Here is a 15,934-nt window from a genome sequence, read left to right on the forward strand (position 1 = left end):
AATTCAATGTAAACAAGTGCACAAAACATCTTAATGGGGCAAAACATTTTAATTTCACATATATGCTCATGGGGTCTGAACCAGCAGTGAGCGACCAGGAACAAGACCAAGTATGTTGCAGCTGCGAAAAAAGGCAATTTCTATGCTAGGGATCATTAAGAAAGGAATTGAAAATTAAACTGCTGATATCATAACACCATCATGCAAATCTATGGTGTGACTGAACTTTCATTAGTCTTCAGCAAAGCATAAAGTTTTTTATTCTATTTTATGATCACAGAGTTAGGGTTTCTTGCAATGATGCAGAATCTGGATTACTGAGCTGGTCCTCTGTTAATACATACAGAAAGTCTTTAAGTGTGATGCTCTAATACTGCGATGGGGACCCTGTGGCTCTCCATATACTGTTGGACTACAAACTCCATCAGCCCCAACCAGCATGGCACAATGGCACTTAACACTGGCCATAAAACATAGTTAAGTCAGTTAGCTAGACCAGTTTCCTAAACAAATCCTGACCGGGAAGGCAAAATTTGTTCTTGGATTCCTGACTGTAGTTTGTTTGGAAGGAGAGCAAATGCATCAAAAGGACTATAAACAAGCCACCATAAGCAGCAGAAGTGATCACTGTCAAGTTTGTGGCACCACTTAGCATCTTGGGCTCCTGGCCAATGAGATGGAAACCTGCATACAGGACATTCTTATTTTGTGTGTGTTAGATTTCTAGAATGCTACACAGCAGACTTCACAAGATTAAACTGGGAACAGTAAACCCATGTCTCTTTATACATTTACACAGCACTTCTAGAACGCTTTACAGATTTTTAGCACATTTGTCTTATGTGACTGGGCGTAATTACTGCAACGTGAAAGCAGGAATAATGCTTACAATATGGGCAACAGACACTGGGATACAGTGGCTTGATCATGATTACCTAGAAAGTTCATGGATGAGCAGGCATTCAAACCAGCAAATTTCAGTTCCAAGTCCAACACCAAGGCCTAATTAGGTCCTGCATTGCATGCATGGATAATGTGCCGGACGAGCATGCCTTTTGGTCTGATCTCTTCTTGTGTGACAGCAACAGCCAGTGGTAACAGAGGAAAAGGTGTCTTGCTTAAGACTTTAGTAGTTAGCACTACTGACATATTATTATACATTATTATTTGGGAAGAAATATTCCATTTTAACCAACAATTTGGATCTACAAAAAAAGAAGAAGAAGGGGAGAGAAAGAGCTGTTCCAGAGCACCAGGAGAGGTGCTTTTTAAAAGCAAATCTTAAAAGTATTTTACAGCAAATATAAAGGGAGTATTCAAAACTACCAGCAAAAGTAACTGGTGGTGCTCAGTGCTAGCAGACGGTCCGCAGTACATCTGGGCTACCAGCAGGGGTCCAGCACTGAGAAGCCTATAAAAATGTGGCCTGCTGAGTAATACTGAAGGAAAATGTACGTTAAACAGAATGACACAGACGGTTCTGGTTCCCTGCATCCCGACAACAAAAACAACAACCGCCACCCAGCATTTTCAGCTTTCCGTTTTAAACAAAGGCAGCTCAGCAGCAATAGACAAATATAATGTATCCTTTTTGTAACTTTGCCCATTTTTTATTTATTTTTTTGGGTAGGGGTGAGGAAACTCCAGTTTTGCTAAGAAATGCAAACACTTTCCTGTGGCATATGTCACCGCTGAATTAATTCAGTTTGCCTTTTACTGGCTTGGAATGCATCCCAGTAGGAAGGAATAAAAATTATTATAGCGTATCTGCTTCAGGGAGTTCTACCTAACATGATCACCGGCACTTTAAAAGCCATTTCTCCACAAACTGAAATGTGTAGCTTATTCCATAACAATTGCTTTCCCGGGGAAAGCCTCGTTCAGCAGTTTTCATCCATTTCAGAATCTGGGCCAGGAGAAATATATGAAACTGTTAAGGCAAGATATTACAGGGATCGGGACAGGGGCATATTAACTTCTGTTTGTCTGCCCACCCTAATGGGCTCCTGAGAATGGACACTTGGTTAACGAAACATAACAGATGATACATGTTATGAAGTCACCTTTCTCTGTACCAGAATGAAAATTCTCTCCCCTCCTTTTTAGGCATTTTATTTCGCATTCTTCCAGTAACATACAGGAAGACGCCACAGAACACAGTACAGTGGTACCTCGGGTTACATACGCTTCAGGTTACATACGCTTCAGGTTACAGACTCCGCTAACCCAGAAATAGTGCTTCAGGTTAAGAACTTTGCTTCAGGATGAGAACAGAAATCGGGCTCCGGCGGTGCGGCAGCAGCAGGAGGCCCCATTAGCTAAAGCGGTGCTTCAGGTTAAGAACAGTTTCAGGTTAAGTACGGACCTCTGGAACGAATTAAGTACTTAACCCGAGGTACCACTGTATTACCAGAATTCCACCATGCAATGAACACCCATCCATTCAACTAGAGGACACCCATGAGCCTATGGGAGCATGAAACCCTGCGTGCAAATGGATCAATGCACACTGTTTCCAGCACAGTACAAGCCATTCAAGTATAAATAGCGGAAGCATTTTACTCACTGTAACGTGAGAGGAAACAGCAGCATACGCTACTTTCCATTTAGTTGCAGGTATTTCTCTCGCTTCCCTCTACACCTTAGTATGTCCTTTTTTTCTGTTGAGACTGGCAACACTTTTCTGCAGTGTCATATTGTGTATACACAGTCTGCCAGCAAAATCTGGTCTGATTTTCTTTTGTTTATCTGCATGCAAACTGTCTTAGTGATTGCAGGCTCCTACACGCGGCAGTGCAAAACATTCACGAATCACAAGAAATTATAACTTAATAATTCTTGCCGCATATGGAGAATGGGGGGGGGGGAGAGGGAACCCACACAGATGCTTAATTATCCTAATGAGGTTATTCCCAAAGGCTTTTGCACAACCTCAAGATTGTTTTTTTTTTTAATTTTCTGTACAACTGAAATTCAGACAGCAACACTGAAGGCCTAGGCGTACAGAGGCTAAATGAGCCTCAAGACACAAAGGATTGTCTTGGTGACCATGTCTATTGAAGGGAAAAGATCAGAGCATATCAGGTAAATAGGGGAGAAAGGGAGGGAGGTGGCAGTATTCCAATGAGGCAATGTCCAGTCACCTATTGGTTTAATCCAGGGGTCAGAAAACTTTTTCAGCAAGGGGCCAGTCCACTGTCCCTCAGACCTTGGGGGACGGGGGACCATCCTATATTTTGAAGAAGAAAAATGACACAAGAGCACCATGAGCCCCGGTGGCTGCTTACCTGTGTCTTGCGAGCAGTAGGGGCTGGTGTCGGCAGTGGAGGGATGATGAGCGGTGCGTGAAAGGGCTCTGAAGAGGGGCTGCTTAAAATGGCAGCCCCTTGAGCACTGCTGATGCTGGCACCAACAAAGCCCAGCCCCCTTCCTCCTCTAGGCAGGGCAGGGAGAAGCCAGGAGGAGGGAGGGAGGGAGGATGTGCCGCTGCCATGTGAGGGAGAGGAAGAGGGAAAGAATGTGCGCACTGGAATCCCACACAGCGATTCCCAGACCGTCTGCGGGCTGGATCCAGAAGGCAATTGGGCCTGATCCAGCCCACGGACCTTAGTTTGCCGACCCATGGTTTAATCCCTGCAGAGTATAGGGAGGGGAGAATCTGGCTAGATTACTGTGATCTATTCCTGGTGTACACCTGGAAATCAAACATGGGAATCCTCTTGATTTTGACAATTGCAGCTGCTTTTCTCCTTTTCCCCTGGACTCCTGGTTTATTTCTCCAGACAAACCCATGAGCCATAGAACAAATCTTGGCTACAGTTTGTGGTTTGTCTGGAGCGAAAGAAACCATGATTTGACACAAGGCCAAACTATGGCTCAGTTCACAGCAGCAGAACCAGAGAAGGAACAAAGTGGCTGTGCTCTTCCCTCTGGGAACCTGCACATTTGCTTATACTAATCCATAGTTTAGCTTATATATGCAAATGGGGTTACTGGCAATGGGCTTCACCAAGCAAAAAAGCTCTTAAAATGGCTCCATACAGTGAGCCATTTCCTAGCCACCAGCTCATCACTCCATGTAGTCAGCCCTCACCATGGGGTTTCTTTCCACACCACCACCAACCGTTCCTATCGGCAGTGTGCAGAGGTTCAACCGCACAGAGGTTTACGGTGGTCTTATTGTGTGAGAAGGCCCCAAGCATCTACTGAACCACTAGTGCTTTCACCAGCATGAGAAACTGAATGCTTGGAAGATAGATTTGTAAGTAATAAACACAAGACACACCATTAGTAAGACAATTGCTAAACATTTATTTAGCAGGAAGGAAAGCAACACAGTACGCAGAACAGATGTAGGTACAAGATAGACATAATTCAAGTTAGACAAGATGGTATGCGAAGGCAAAGAAGTGAGCTGAGAAAGGAGCACTGTGTTGCCTTGTACCCTAAGCCCCTGTTCAAAACTCCTGGCAGATGGGTGGCATATAAACAATAAAATTATTATTGTTGTTGTTTAGGGTTCGAAGGACAAAGAGATAAGGAAGAGGGAGAAAGGCACTATATAGGGTTGAGATTTGGGGCTCCTATGTGGCCCTCCACATTTTGCAGGACTACAACTCCCAGCATCCCTGACCTCTGGCCATGCTGGCTAAGGCTGATGGGAGTCAAAATCCAGCAACATCTGAGGGGCCACAGGTAAGATTCTCCAACTCTGCTCTAATGTGTACGATTTTGTCTTTGTGGAACTTTGGGGATGTTTGTATCATTATCTCTTGCCACTTGCAGATAGGTAGCCGTGTTGGTCTGCCATAGTCAAAACAAAAAAAATTCCTTCCAGTAGCACCTTAAAGACCAACTAAGTCAGTTCTTGGTATGAGCTTTCGTGTGTATCTGAAGAAGTGTGCATGCACACGAAAGCTCATACCAAGAACTAACTTAGTTGGTCTTTAAGGTGCTACTGGAAGGAATTTTTTTTGTCTTGCCACTTGCTTTGTGATTTCATCTCACTGAGCTGTTTTTAAATATTGTACAATGCCTTGAATGTTGGAAAATATTTTAAAACAAACTTCAAGCAAATCAACAAACCTAAGCTGTCAAAAAGTAGCTCCTGACTTTTCTACTGAATGAGTAGAGAAGAGGAAGGAAAAAACAGATAACATCACTGTCACTTTATCCAGGGAAAGCTGGTCTCCCCTCTGTGGGTCTATAGGAAACTGCAACTGTTCTGGAGGAAGCTAACTTTTTTTGGTTGATGGGCTATTTTCACTGCCAGCCAACCTTCTGGTGGGCATGTGTCAGTGATGAGTTTGACCACCCCACACTGTCACATGCATTTTTTTGGATGCACAAACACGCTCCCACACACAGAAGACATAACCACAAAACTCCCCGATCTCAGTTGAGATGTGCAGATCAGCTGAGGGTCATCATCCCATCACCATTCATCCAATGATTGACTTTATGACTGGGGAAGGGGGCATTTATATCTTCATCAGGGTAGTGGGCTGATTGCTTTATTTTCTTTTTACAACCAATAAAAAGAATGGCATCATTTGGTGGTGGGGATTGCTTAGGGGATGGATTAGGTCTCCCCAGATGGGGAATGGATCAGCTACTTCTGAAGAATTCCTTCCATTCATTTCTTCAATGGATGCAATTTTTCTTCGATATATTCCTACTGCCAACTTCCAAACAGGACTAAGTTATAAGACCATGGTGGGTGGTAAAATCCGGCAGTATATTTGCTCCTTTCCCATTTTGGGGGACTCTGGGGTTTCCCCATAGATTCTCAGGTATTCAATCAAATGGGACTGAGTTCTTCCCACTGCCAGGAACACACTGGATAATTATTACTCCTCCTCTAACAATAAAGTATTTAAACAACCCATTTTTAACGTTTTTAAAAATATTACTAATAGACCAATAATTCAAGTCACATTTAGCTGACTATGTAGCTTCCAGGATCATATGTGGAGGTGTTTTTGTGTACATGTATGTAAGACTGGCCCTTCATTAGCCCTTTTCAAATGCTGTATGGAGGATAATGTCAGAAAAAAAGAGGCTGGGCGCCCAAGTCAGTATTTCATTTTTGAATGTGAGCTCTTTTAGAACTCCTGGGCGAATGCCATCTTATCCGGTTGAATCACCCCTCCCAAAACCAATGAATTTGCTCCAAAATCTCTTCTGTGCAACTTTTTCTTCCAATTCACCATCCAAGAAGAATTGTTGGAGTGTGGCCTCTTTCCTATACCCTCTTTGTGGAGCCAGATGCAAAGAACTCATTTATTCTGTCATCCTTGAGTGCTCCTTTTACACAGTGGTGGTCCAGTGGCCCTACTGCTCCTTCGGCAGGCCTCCTCTATACAACATATTTGAGAAACAAAACTGTAGGTTTTAAAAATATATTTTTACCCTGTTGCACCCAATATCCCTTTGTTTTACATACAATACACCTGGAAGAAATTATGTTCTTGAGTTTTCCCCAAACTGACTTGGATTACACTTCCGCTTTTTAAAGGATGGCTTTTACTCTTTTATTAGCTTCTGTGCCTTCCCACCCCACTATTGTTTAATATGATTTTATTTAACGGTATTGCCTGTGACTAAAAACAACAGCAAAAGAGGCAAAGGACAAAAGAGGGTGGAAGAAAACAGGAGAGAAAAAGTGCAGTAATTTACATTAAGACTTCATAAGCAGATTGGTGGGAAGAAATCTACCAGCCTCTGAGCTCAATAAACAGAACACTGAGGCACACCCAAACTCACACCTACACAGAGAAAAATTCAGGCATGCAAGTAAATTGAGAAACAGGATACCTAGTTTAAAATTAGCCAACAGGAGGAAGGTGTCACCCCCTGCTTCTCACATAGTAGATCTGCCCATATACTGAGTGGATTTTGAGTTCTGAAACCAAGTACAATAGCAGTAGAGGACTGCTTGTCTTGTTCGCCAAATAGAAACTGTCTCTAGAGTAACCCAAACACTGATTAAAGTGGACAGGGCAAGGGGGTGTTGTGTGAAGTCATGAACTCAGGCCACTATAAGAGACACACAAATGAAAAGAAGCTTGGGAGGTGTGTGGGTGGAATCAACTAAGGCTACTTAATACGAGTTGAATGTGGTTCAAAGTATGCCTAAACCTATTGCAGTTATGCCATTCTCTAGCAACATTTGGGGTGATGCTTCCAATGCAAGCAAGATGAATCTTCTTAGGAAGGTGTGGAGAATTGTCACAAGACACAGACACTCCTACAAAAGAACTATTTATTTCCATTCAGGGTTTATGACATCTATCCTTCCTTTCGCCACCCCAGTTTGGGATGCTAGGTTCCATGCTGAAAAATTTAATGTACGAAATAATCATGAGCACAGTAATTACAAAAGGGTTTGCTAGAACATGTAATGAAGTTTCCTGAAAGCATGAACCCAAGTGTTGGTGCTACAACACTTCAAAAGCAGCCGAAAAGCATCAGTGACATTTTGTTGCGATGAACAATTTCTGACACACTCCCAGTAACCTGACCCCCCACTTTCCCCTCCCTGGTACCTACACAGTTAACTCACCTGGATTAATGGTAATAAATCTGTTGTCTTTTGGTAAAGGTGTCGTTGATGCTGTCTCTGGTCTTATTGGAATTTCTCGAGTGTATTGTTCATTTGTGTATGCTGGTGGCACTTGGGTGGAAGGGACTGTGTCGTATTGAGAGTCTGTTTCCGTATCTCCTTCTTGTCCGGGACTCCTACCTGTTGGGAAAATGTTTTGGCCTTGCCCTTGATCAGGTAGGGTTTTATTCCCTCCCTCCGTAGTCCTGTTGGGAGCAAGAGTGGTGTCTGTAGTTTCAGTGTTATCCTGTACCTCGGCAGCCTCAGTCGTAGCATTTTTCTCCTTTTTTTCCGAATCCTTTTCTCTCTCTTCTTCATGCTCTCTCTCCCCATCCTCGCTCTCGCTTTTCTCATCCTTTTCCCCATCCTCTGCGCCTTCATTGTCTTTTGTGAGGGCGGAATCGCTTTCCGGGGCTGGAGAGGAAGATAAAGCCTCGGTGGTAGCGAGGACGGGCCTGGCCGACTGTTTATTGGTCGAGGCAGAGGTTGGGAGGCGAGTTGGCCAAACGGTGCTAGGAAAAGAGGAAATACCACTACTGCTAAACCCAAGGCCTGCAAGCAAAGTGCTGGTGACCACAGAGGCCACCGTTGCCTGGCTCCCACTGGAGGAAGGCCCCATTCCAGTTGCCATGGATACAAAGGAAAAGGGGAGGCCTGAGGAAGTCCAAGTAGAAGATCCAGAACTGATGGGAGCCATGTCGGCTGATGGTGCAGGAGAAGCTGTAGGCTTGAAGAAATCACCAGGGGGAACAAGAGAAGAAAACACAGCAGAGAGAGCATCAGTAGAGGTACCTGACATGCTACCTCGGCTCTTTTTTCCTTTTGATTTCCTTTTCTTTCCAAACACTCCATTCTGCCCATTATTCTGTTTAAATAAGACAAGTATATTTAAACAATTGTGGTTAAAGCTAGCCGGCAAAACAACACAGAGATTCACAAGACAAAGACAACAGAAGGCTGAAGACAACTATGTTACGACTGAGGCCCAGCTCAAATCAGAACCAGAGTTATAGTTTCCTCCTTTAAGATCAAGGAAGGCATAGTAATGAATTTCACAGTGGCATTTGGGTTTATTCCCTCCCACCCCCCCACCCCCCCGCATGCAGGTATGATCTACTCAAGAGTTAAACTATTCTAAATCCAATTGCTTTCAGTAGGTGAGTTTAAGCAACAGAGGCTTAAACAACACAGAGATTCACTGTGTGAATCTGAAATAAATGGGATTTTGAAAAATAATTCTAGGTGGCTTGCATAGACACGTTTAAAACTTTAAAATAACACTATATTGTTTTTCTGCATCTCTGGGGAATTTCCACTTGAATCCCATTTTGTTGAGATATTTTTTACTCAGCTCCAACCAATATAAAATAATAAGTAAAACATAGGGCCGTGTAGTGCATTTGCTATATTTTACTGCTCCGTTATAATTTTGTTTGGATGTAATTTTCATTATGTTTAGCACATAGTAAAATGTTATTATGTTTAGCTGGTGGCACATCCTTACCTACTTCTTTTAAAGTAAAAAAGGATATGACCCACTCCTCAGTTTTAAACAATGGAATACAGTCTAACAGATCAATCAAGCAGAAAAGGAAAAGGTATGAGAAGGGTCTGTAGAGTTTTTTTTAAAATATATTAATTTAAATAATAATTAGTTTGATTAGACCTACAAGTTTTACTTCCCTGATAGTTTCATCCTATTATAAAGCTTCACCCAGTTTTCATTAATCTTATGCTTGCAATAGAAGGAATTTTTAACATCATTCTAGCACATATCATTGATGTTTAGAATTTTTTACTTTTTACTGCTGATTGTGCGGCTGCTATCAAAAGCCAGTTCCAAACAAGACTAAACAAAACCAAAAATAAAATGGTGATACTATGTTCTCACTCTTTTGATTCACATCAGCAGGTTCCCCTCAATTAATTACAATGCTCTTTGGTATATTATTCAGTGTAAAAACACCTTCCCAATTTATTTATTTTCAAAATCCAGTTTCACTAACTTGCCTTAATTTTACACTTGCCTTAATTTAACACATTCAAACATATCAGCATAGTCCTAGGATCATAATTAATATTGATCATAATTAATATTAATATTCAATGATGAAAGACAAAAAAAGAACTCTTTATCAAAATCATTTGATTCTTTGAATTTTAATCAGGACGTTTACCGGTATATCAGGACTTAAATTAGGACTTAAATCAGGACATTTACTATATAACGCTGCCACCTGCTGGAGAGAACATTGAAGTATTTTTTTAAAAAAATGCTTTTCTATTCAATTCAATGACTCAGGTCACTTACCACTCCTGTTTTCACTATCCTGGTCCCTTCAAAAATTCGAGTAGTATTAGCTGGGGATGGAAAAAGTAATAATAATCTTTAAGTGAATTAAGCTTCAAACAACATTAAACACTAAAATTTTATGTTTTTATCATTTCAGTTTCTAGCCTAACGATCCCAGGGTGAGTTACAGTAAAAAAAAATTTTTTAAAGGCTCCAATAGTCTGGATTCAAAGATAAAGAAATGGCTGTTTTCCAATCAATTCCCCCCCCCCCCCCAATAGCTTGTATTGAGGCAGAGGGGAACTATAAACAAGCTTATTCCTTGGAATGAGAATTGAGACTTCTAAACACTGTCCCCTACCCTTGCTCTGCATTCCCACAAGCCAGTAATGCATACTACAAGATTATGAAATGAATTTCCTATTGTTATACTTTTCCTGCTTTTCCTGTCAAACTATCTCTTATCCCTTCCCCACACCCCCCGTTCTGCTACCTCAGTCTTTAGGCAGTCAGGGGTCAACACTTGTAACTGGGCATGTGTGGAGATACCACCACAAATGATAGGCCTTGTGTAAATATAAAATGGCTGTTGAGGGCCCAGTCTGGCCTTGTGCGAGGGAGGCAAGCTTCTGTTTCTGGAATTAAAAGTTCCATTATTACTGCTGACACAATTGCCTCAGTTTGGATCTGCATCTGTGTCAGTAGAAACATTGTCAGGATTATATCATAGGAGTGGCTGAATACCCAGCTGTGTTTCTGTGTCTGCAGCTTCAGACAGGCAGACATTTTTGAGGATCAAACTCTCCTTCCTGAGAGGTGTATATGATTTTAAAATATTTAAGCTCTCCCCATGACTTGATCTGCTTGAATACAAAGAGGCATATACTCTCTGATAGCTACCAGCTTTTTCTTTTTTCTTTTAAAGGGGATTGTAACACATTTCAAACACAGGAGATGTGAGAACACGTCACTAAACCTGAGTACGGGGTCATAAGAACAAGACCACTGTTGTGAATGCCAGTGGTCTTTTTTTTTCTTTTGCTCTGCAAGTAAAACATTTCCACGTTTTTCAACATCACAGCCCCATTTGCAATGTCAAACCCATAACAATACATAGCTGGTATAGTTGGGGTTGGTATATGGCAGCAAGCATTAGCCATAGGAAGAGGAGTAACAATTTTGCAAAATTTGCTCCTCCAGAGTTTTTTTTAGAACATTTAAAGAACTTTTTAAAGTACTTTTTAGCCCACTCCATTATTTTTCTTGGGATTCATATAGCATCTGAAGCATGCTGGATCTGCAACAATAGCACTGGCCAAGGGTCAGTTTTCTCTCCCAATTTGGGATGATGGAAATGAACTCAGTGGTTTGTCATACTGTGAATCATGTCAGCAAAGTTTTCTTTTTCAATTGCGTTTCCACTTTATGCGATTTTACAAAAGCACTGTTCCTAAATACCATACCAGCTTGACCGCCCCTCCCCCTGGCTTTAAACTCTACACACTTTTCCCTGGCCAAGGGAACATTACAAGAGAACAGGATAATTGCATGGTTTTTACCTTTAAAGAGCATTGTCTGGCTAAAATCACTGCGCATGTCATTTCGGCACACTGCTTGAACTCTGAACAGATAAAGGATGTCAGGTGAGACATGGCTAATGATGGCTTTCTGTTTAAAAAAAATAGATATTATTCAGTTTTATCCCTCCCAACTGGATTCTGAACGATCAGTCTGTAAAACAAACAGAAAACTTAGAAGAGAGTTTACACGAGGGGCAAGCTTATCAGAGAGAAACCCAACCCCTGGAGCAGGATCTGCGTTGAGGAGAAATGCCAAAAGGCACAGAGGAACATACAAATTCTGCAGGATTTATGCAATTGTGGGGGCAGAAGCAAACACCAGCCTCTGTTTACAATAAGCAGTGGGCACCAGATGAAACTAGCAGTGAGGGGATCTGTGGAATCATATAACCCAGCCATGCCTGACTTCAGAGTGTTAGAGGAGCATCTGTCTGCACAGGAAGAGGCAGTGGCAAAGATCAGCTACCATTTAGCAGTTGCCTTTGTGAAGCAGAGATGCCACAGGGGAGTGTGACTCAAGCCCAGAATACAAATTTCTAGGTCACTGGAAGGAACGCACAATGCACCAAGTTCAATCATTCTGTTCTAAGGTGGGGAACCCTTTTAAGCCCAGGGGTCATTATTTCCTTCTGGACAACCTTCCCACACTGTCAAATTCAAGGACATATTCCAGCCAGGCAAAAACATTCAAAGCAGCTCCAAGAGGGGATGTGGGTGGGGACGAGGTCTGGCCTTGCAGAGATTCCTGAGGGTCAGAAAGAGAGGCTTGAAGAGCTGGATGTAGCCCTTCAAATGCTGTTGGATTCCACTTCCCATCAGCCCCAGGCCACCACAGCTACTTGTCACAGATAATGGGAGCTAGAGTCTAACAAACATGTTGAAGACCACAGGTTCCCTAGCCCATCCCTGCCCTAAGGGGGCCAAAAAGCATTTACAAATATTTATACGATCTGAAGAGATACCAGAGTTTTGTAACTGGATTTGTAATGGCTTTTAGTCAAATACAGCAAATAATTTACAAATTTTCCAAAAATAAAACGATAAAAGCAAGCTGGTAAACAGAATTTTCAAAGTATGGAGGCTCCAGATTTCTGTCCCTTTGCCATATTGTCATAATGTATCAGCTACTAAAGGTCTGTGTGACCTTCTGACTTGGCTAGCCTCAACGTGACTCAAAAGCCAGGACAGGCCTCATCAGAAAAAGCTGACGTGTGCTGGGTTTCTGTTAACCACATGAAATCCTTGTCTGTGTAATCAAAAGTTTGCTTTCGCTAGGCAACAATGGAAAGATTATTCTAGTTGCTCTTGCAGAATTTCTTTTTGTCAAGAAATCAGAAGGCTTTCTTTGAGTCATGCACTCATCAGAGGTTTACCTGGAGACAGACCATGTGAAAACTAGAAAATTCCCTAAAACTAGTGTTTAAGCTAGTTTTAAAAAATTGAGGACTTTTTCACTGGATCCTTAGTTCACACGTCATGTCAGGTCACTTTGGAAGGTCAGAAGGCCCTCAGAACACAAGAGCTGAAGCCTCCTCCCCTCCCCACTTCCCCCTGAAATTCCCTGCCTGCTAAGTTCCTCATTTTCTTCATCTACAGGAAGACTCCTGGTTAGGCACTCTTTTATCACTGGTATTTTACTCATGGTTGAATATTCTACCATTTTCTAATCTGCCCCAAAGACCCAAGGGTACGGGGGAAACCTATTTGCTCCTGCAGATGGGCAGGCATAAAATAAATCCTTTCCTTTTCAAGGCTCCATTACTTCTTGCCGCCCAAAAAGTTTCAAAAACAAACCACTTATCCATCTCCCATGCAATTGTGATGTGGATTGTTTGGGCAGACATTTTCATAGGGTAAGCTGGTGGAGAGAGAGTGTGTGTGCCTTTCTCCCCATGTAAATCATTCTCTCCGCCCCCATCTCCAGCCCACCAAATAGTTCTAGAAGAACAAGACTGAGAAGGCACAGGGAGGAAAATACACATGGAGAAGCAGCTGAGAAGCGCAGGGGGTAAAAAAACAAAACCACCCCCCTCCCCTGTCCAGTTAGGCAGCCATCCTCTTGGCCACAGATTGATGCTGGCTGGAAATCACGATTCTAAAGTGCCAATTATTATAGCATCTGTAATAGCTAAGCAATCAATTCTAAAGCAATGAAAATGAATGGAAATTGTGCAACAGCCATTCCTGGGGGACTACACCCTATGTTTGTAAGTAGATATTCTTTCCTGATTAATGCACTCTGTTCTTTTTACTAATTAGAAATGGGGGTAGGAGGGTGGGGGAATAATCTCCCTTAAGAGTGCGAAATGATGACAAGTTTGAGATTATAATACAGCCCTAACCTTGGGCACCTTTCAGAAGATTGCTTTCTGATTTCATGAAGCACATCACTCCCTAACGTGACCCAGATAACAACTTCTAGTGGGGGGAAATTGAAAATATAAATGGAAATTAAGTAAAAGAACCTCAATCTAAGGGAGAATAAGACATGTATTATTCTATAAACTGATTGAATGGTACCCAAGGAGTGTGTAGTTGCAAAGGAGGAGAAAAGATAACTGTCATTAGAAATTTCACTCATTGCGGCTGCATTTTTATGTGCATATACAATTACTGATTTCATTATTCCAGAAGCTTGCTTTGATTAACAATAAACTGAGCCCTTTCAAAATGGAATATGTCACTTTCATTCTAGACACATGGAATTTTAAAGGCTTGTACAGTTATCGCTTGCCTCTGCTTGGGCAGCAAGTTGAATGCCAAGTAGATCCCACCTTAAGTGCTAGACCAATATTCCAATCCATATAGAGTGCTCCGATTTGGGCTTATGTCTCTTCTCAAATTTAAGCCACCCGTTACACAGGTACATATACTACATGTATAGCTGGCTCCAAAGGCCAAATCCTGTGAATGAGCGATGGATGTGCTAACATAGACAACCTCAGAATATAGCTCATCTCCTATTCACAATAAGGACCATTAGAGGGATTTGCAACTTCTGCCATAAAGCGGGATGGAGAACCTATGGGCATTCAGATGTTGTTGGACTCCCAACTCCCATCATCCTCAGCCAGCACAGCCAATGGTCAGGGATGGTGGGAGTTGGAGTCCAGCAACATCCAGAGGGTCACAGATCCCTTAGTATGAAGCAACATGCAGGGAAGCAAGTTCCTTCCATCATCAAGCTTAACTTGTTTCCAAGCTGAAGGGTTAGGAAGCTGCTTCATAATGCATCAGTTCACTGCTCCATTTAGTATTGTCTACACTGACTGGCAGTGGCTCTCCAGGGTTTCTGGCAGGGTTCTCTTCTGGTCCTGGAGATGGCAGGGTTGAACTTGGGACCTTCTGAATGCAAAGCGGATGCTCTATCCCTGACCCTACGGTCGTTCCCCATAGAGGTATAAGTGCAATACAAGAAGACGAAGGTGTTTGGCCATTCCTCCTATACCTATACAAACCAAGAATCAGATTCAGATGTTTGGAAGTTGTGGAACAGTGCACAGATGCCAACAAACATCGTATGTGTGTTAAAAGGAGTTAGGCAGAAAGCATCCATTCAGCTTAAGACCCAAGAAATTCATCTCCCAGCCGTCTACTGAGGAAACACACAGTAAGGCTATCTTAACGCTAATGGCAACTTCCGATGCTGTGGTTTTTACCAGGTCCTTGTCGCTGTCCTTGGTGAAGGTTTTTTCCTTTTCATCTTCGTTTTTAGCCCAGCTGTAGGAAATCATATAGTTCATAATGGGAGGGTGGTAGATCATCTCCGGTTGATTCCACGTCACCAGCAAGGCGGTTCTGTTCACTGGCTGCACTTTCATGTTGACAGGCGGAGTACTGCAAACTAAGCAAAAAGGGGGGCAAATAAATATGCCATGCCTCTAAAGCGTCGGGAGAAATAAAAGTCTCCTAAGCATTAATTTAGAAGCCCGATCTAATCTTGAGTGGAAAACACTTCACTACCACTATAAGCAGTTATTGCTGCAACCTCTCTTGCTTTCTTTTCTACCTCCCTCCTTCTCTAGGGACTTTTCAAACCATGACAGTGAGTCCACATCTTGGTCCCACAACAAGGGACAGGAAAGCATCACTGACGCTGGGGATTCAGGGAGGCTTGTAACGTACGAACTGCACCTGTCAGGGCCAAGGCTTCTAAAATTAGCTCACCAGGAGAAAATACAAGACAGAGAAGAGAGCCTGTATGGTCCATTGCTTTGGGTAGTTTATACACACCAATTACTGAAAGCCTGCAACAGCAAACCCTTTCTACATGTTTTCAGTGCAAATGCCAAATAATTGAACCGGAACTGCACACACGTCTTCTGTGTTGTGGTTCCTGAGAAAAACCAAGAGACTCATTATTATTTTTAACTCCTCTTGCTCATCCCTGGCATCTTACTTTTAAGAGTGTCTGTCTGGAGCAGAAGGGACTAGTCTTTATTATTTTTTTATGGCCCA

General features: G+C 42.3%; 1 protein-coding gene across 7 annotated transcripts in view; it reads right to left on the minus strand.

The window, feature by feature from the left end:
• PTPRG (protein tyrosine phosphatase receptor type G) overlaps positions 1-15,934 on the minus strand; it is a 548,154-nt gene that overhangs the window by 75,649 nt on the left and 456,571 nt on the right. For 4 of the 7 annotated variants that reach the window (XM_083722991.1, XM_083722990.1, XM_083722992.1 and 1 more), the window contains exons 9-12: positions 15,136-15,320; positions 11,456-11,564; positions 9,915-9,964; positions 7,565-8,468 (exon numbers count right to left, since the gene is read on the minus strand). In XM_083722991.1, the coding sequence (XP_083579117.1) occupies positions 7,565-8,468; positions 9,915-9,964; positions 11,456-11,564; positions 15,136-15,320 (1,248 nt within the window). The remainder of the gene's footprint in view (positions 1-7,564; positions 8,469-9,914; positions 9,965-11,455; positions 11,565-15,135; positions 15,321-15,934) is intronic. The other 3 variants (XM_083722995.1, XM_083722994.1, XM_083722996.1) reach the window with 1 other exon arrangement.

This window comes from Podarcis gaigeae, assembly GCF_964106915.1.
Source record: "Podarcis gaigeae genome assembly, chromosome: 2".
NCBI lineage: Eukaryota > Metazoa > Chordata > Lepidosauria > Squamata > Lacertidae > Podarcis > Podarcis gaigeae.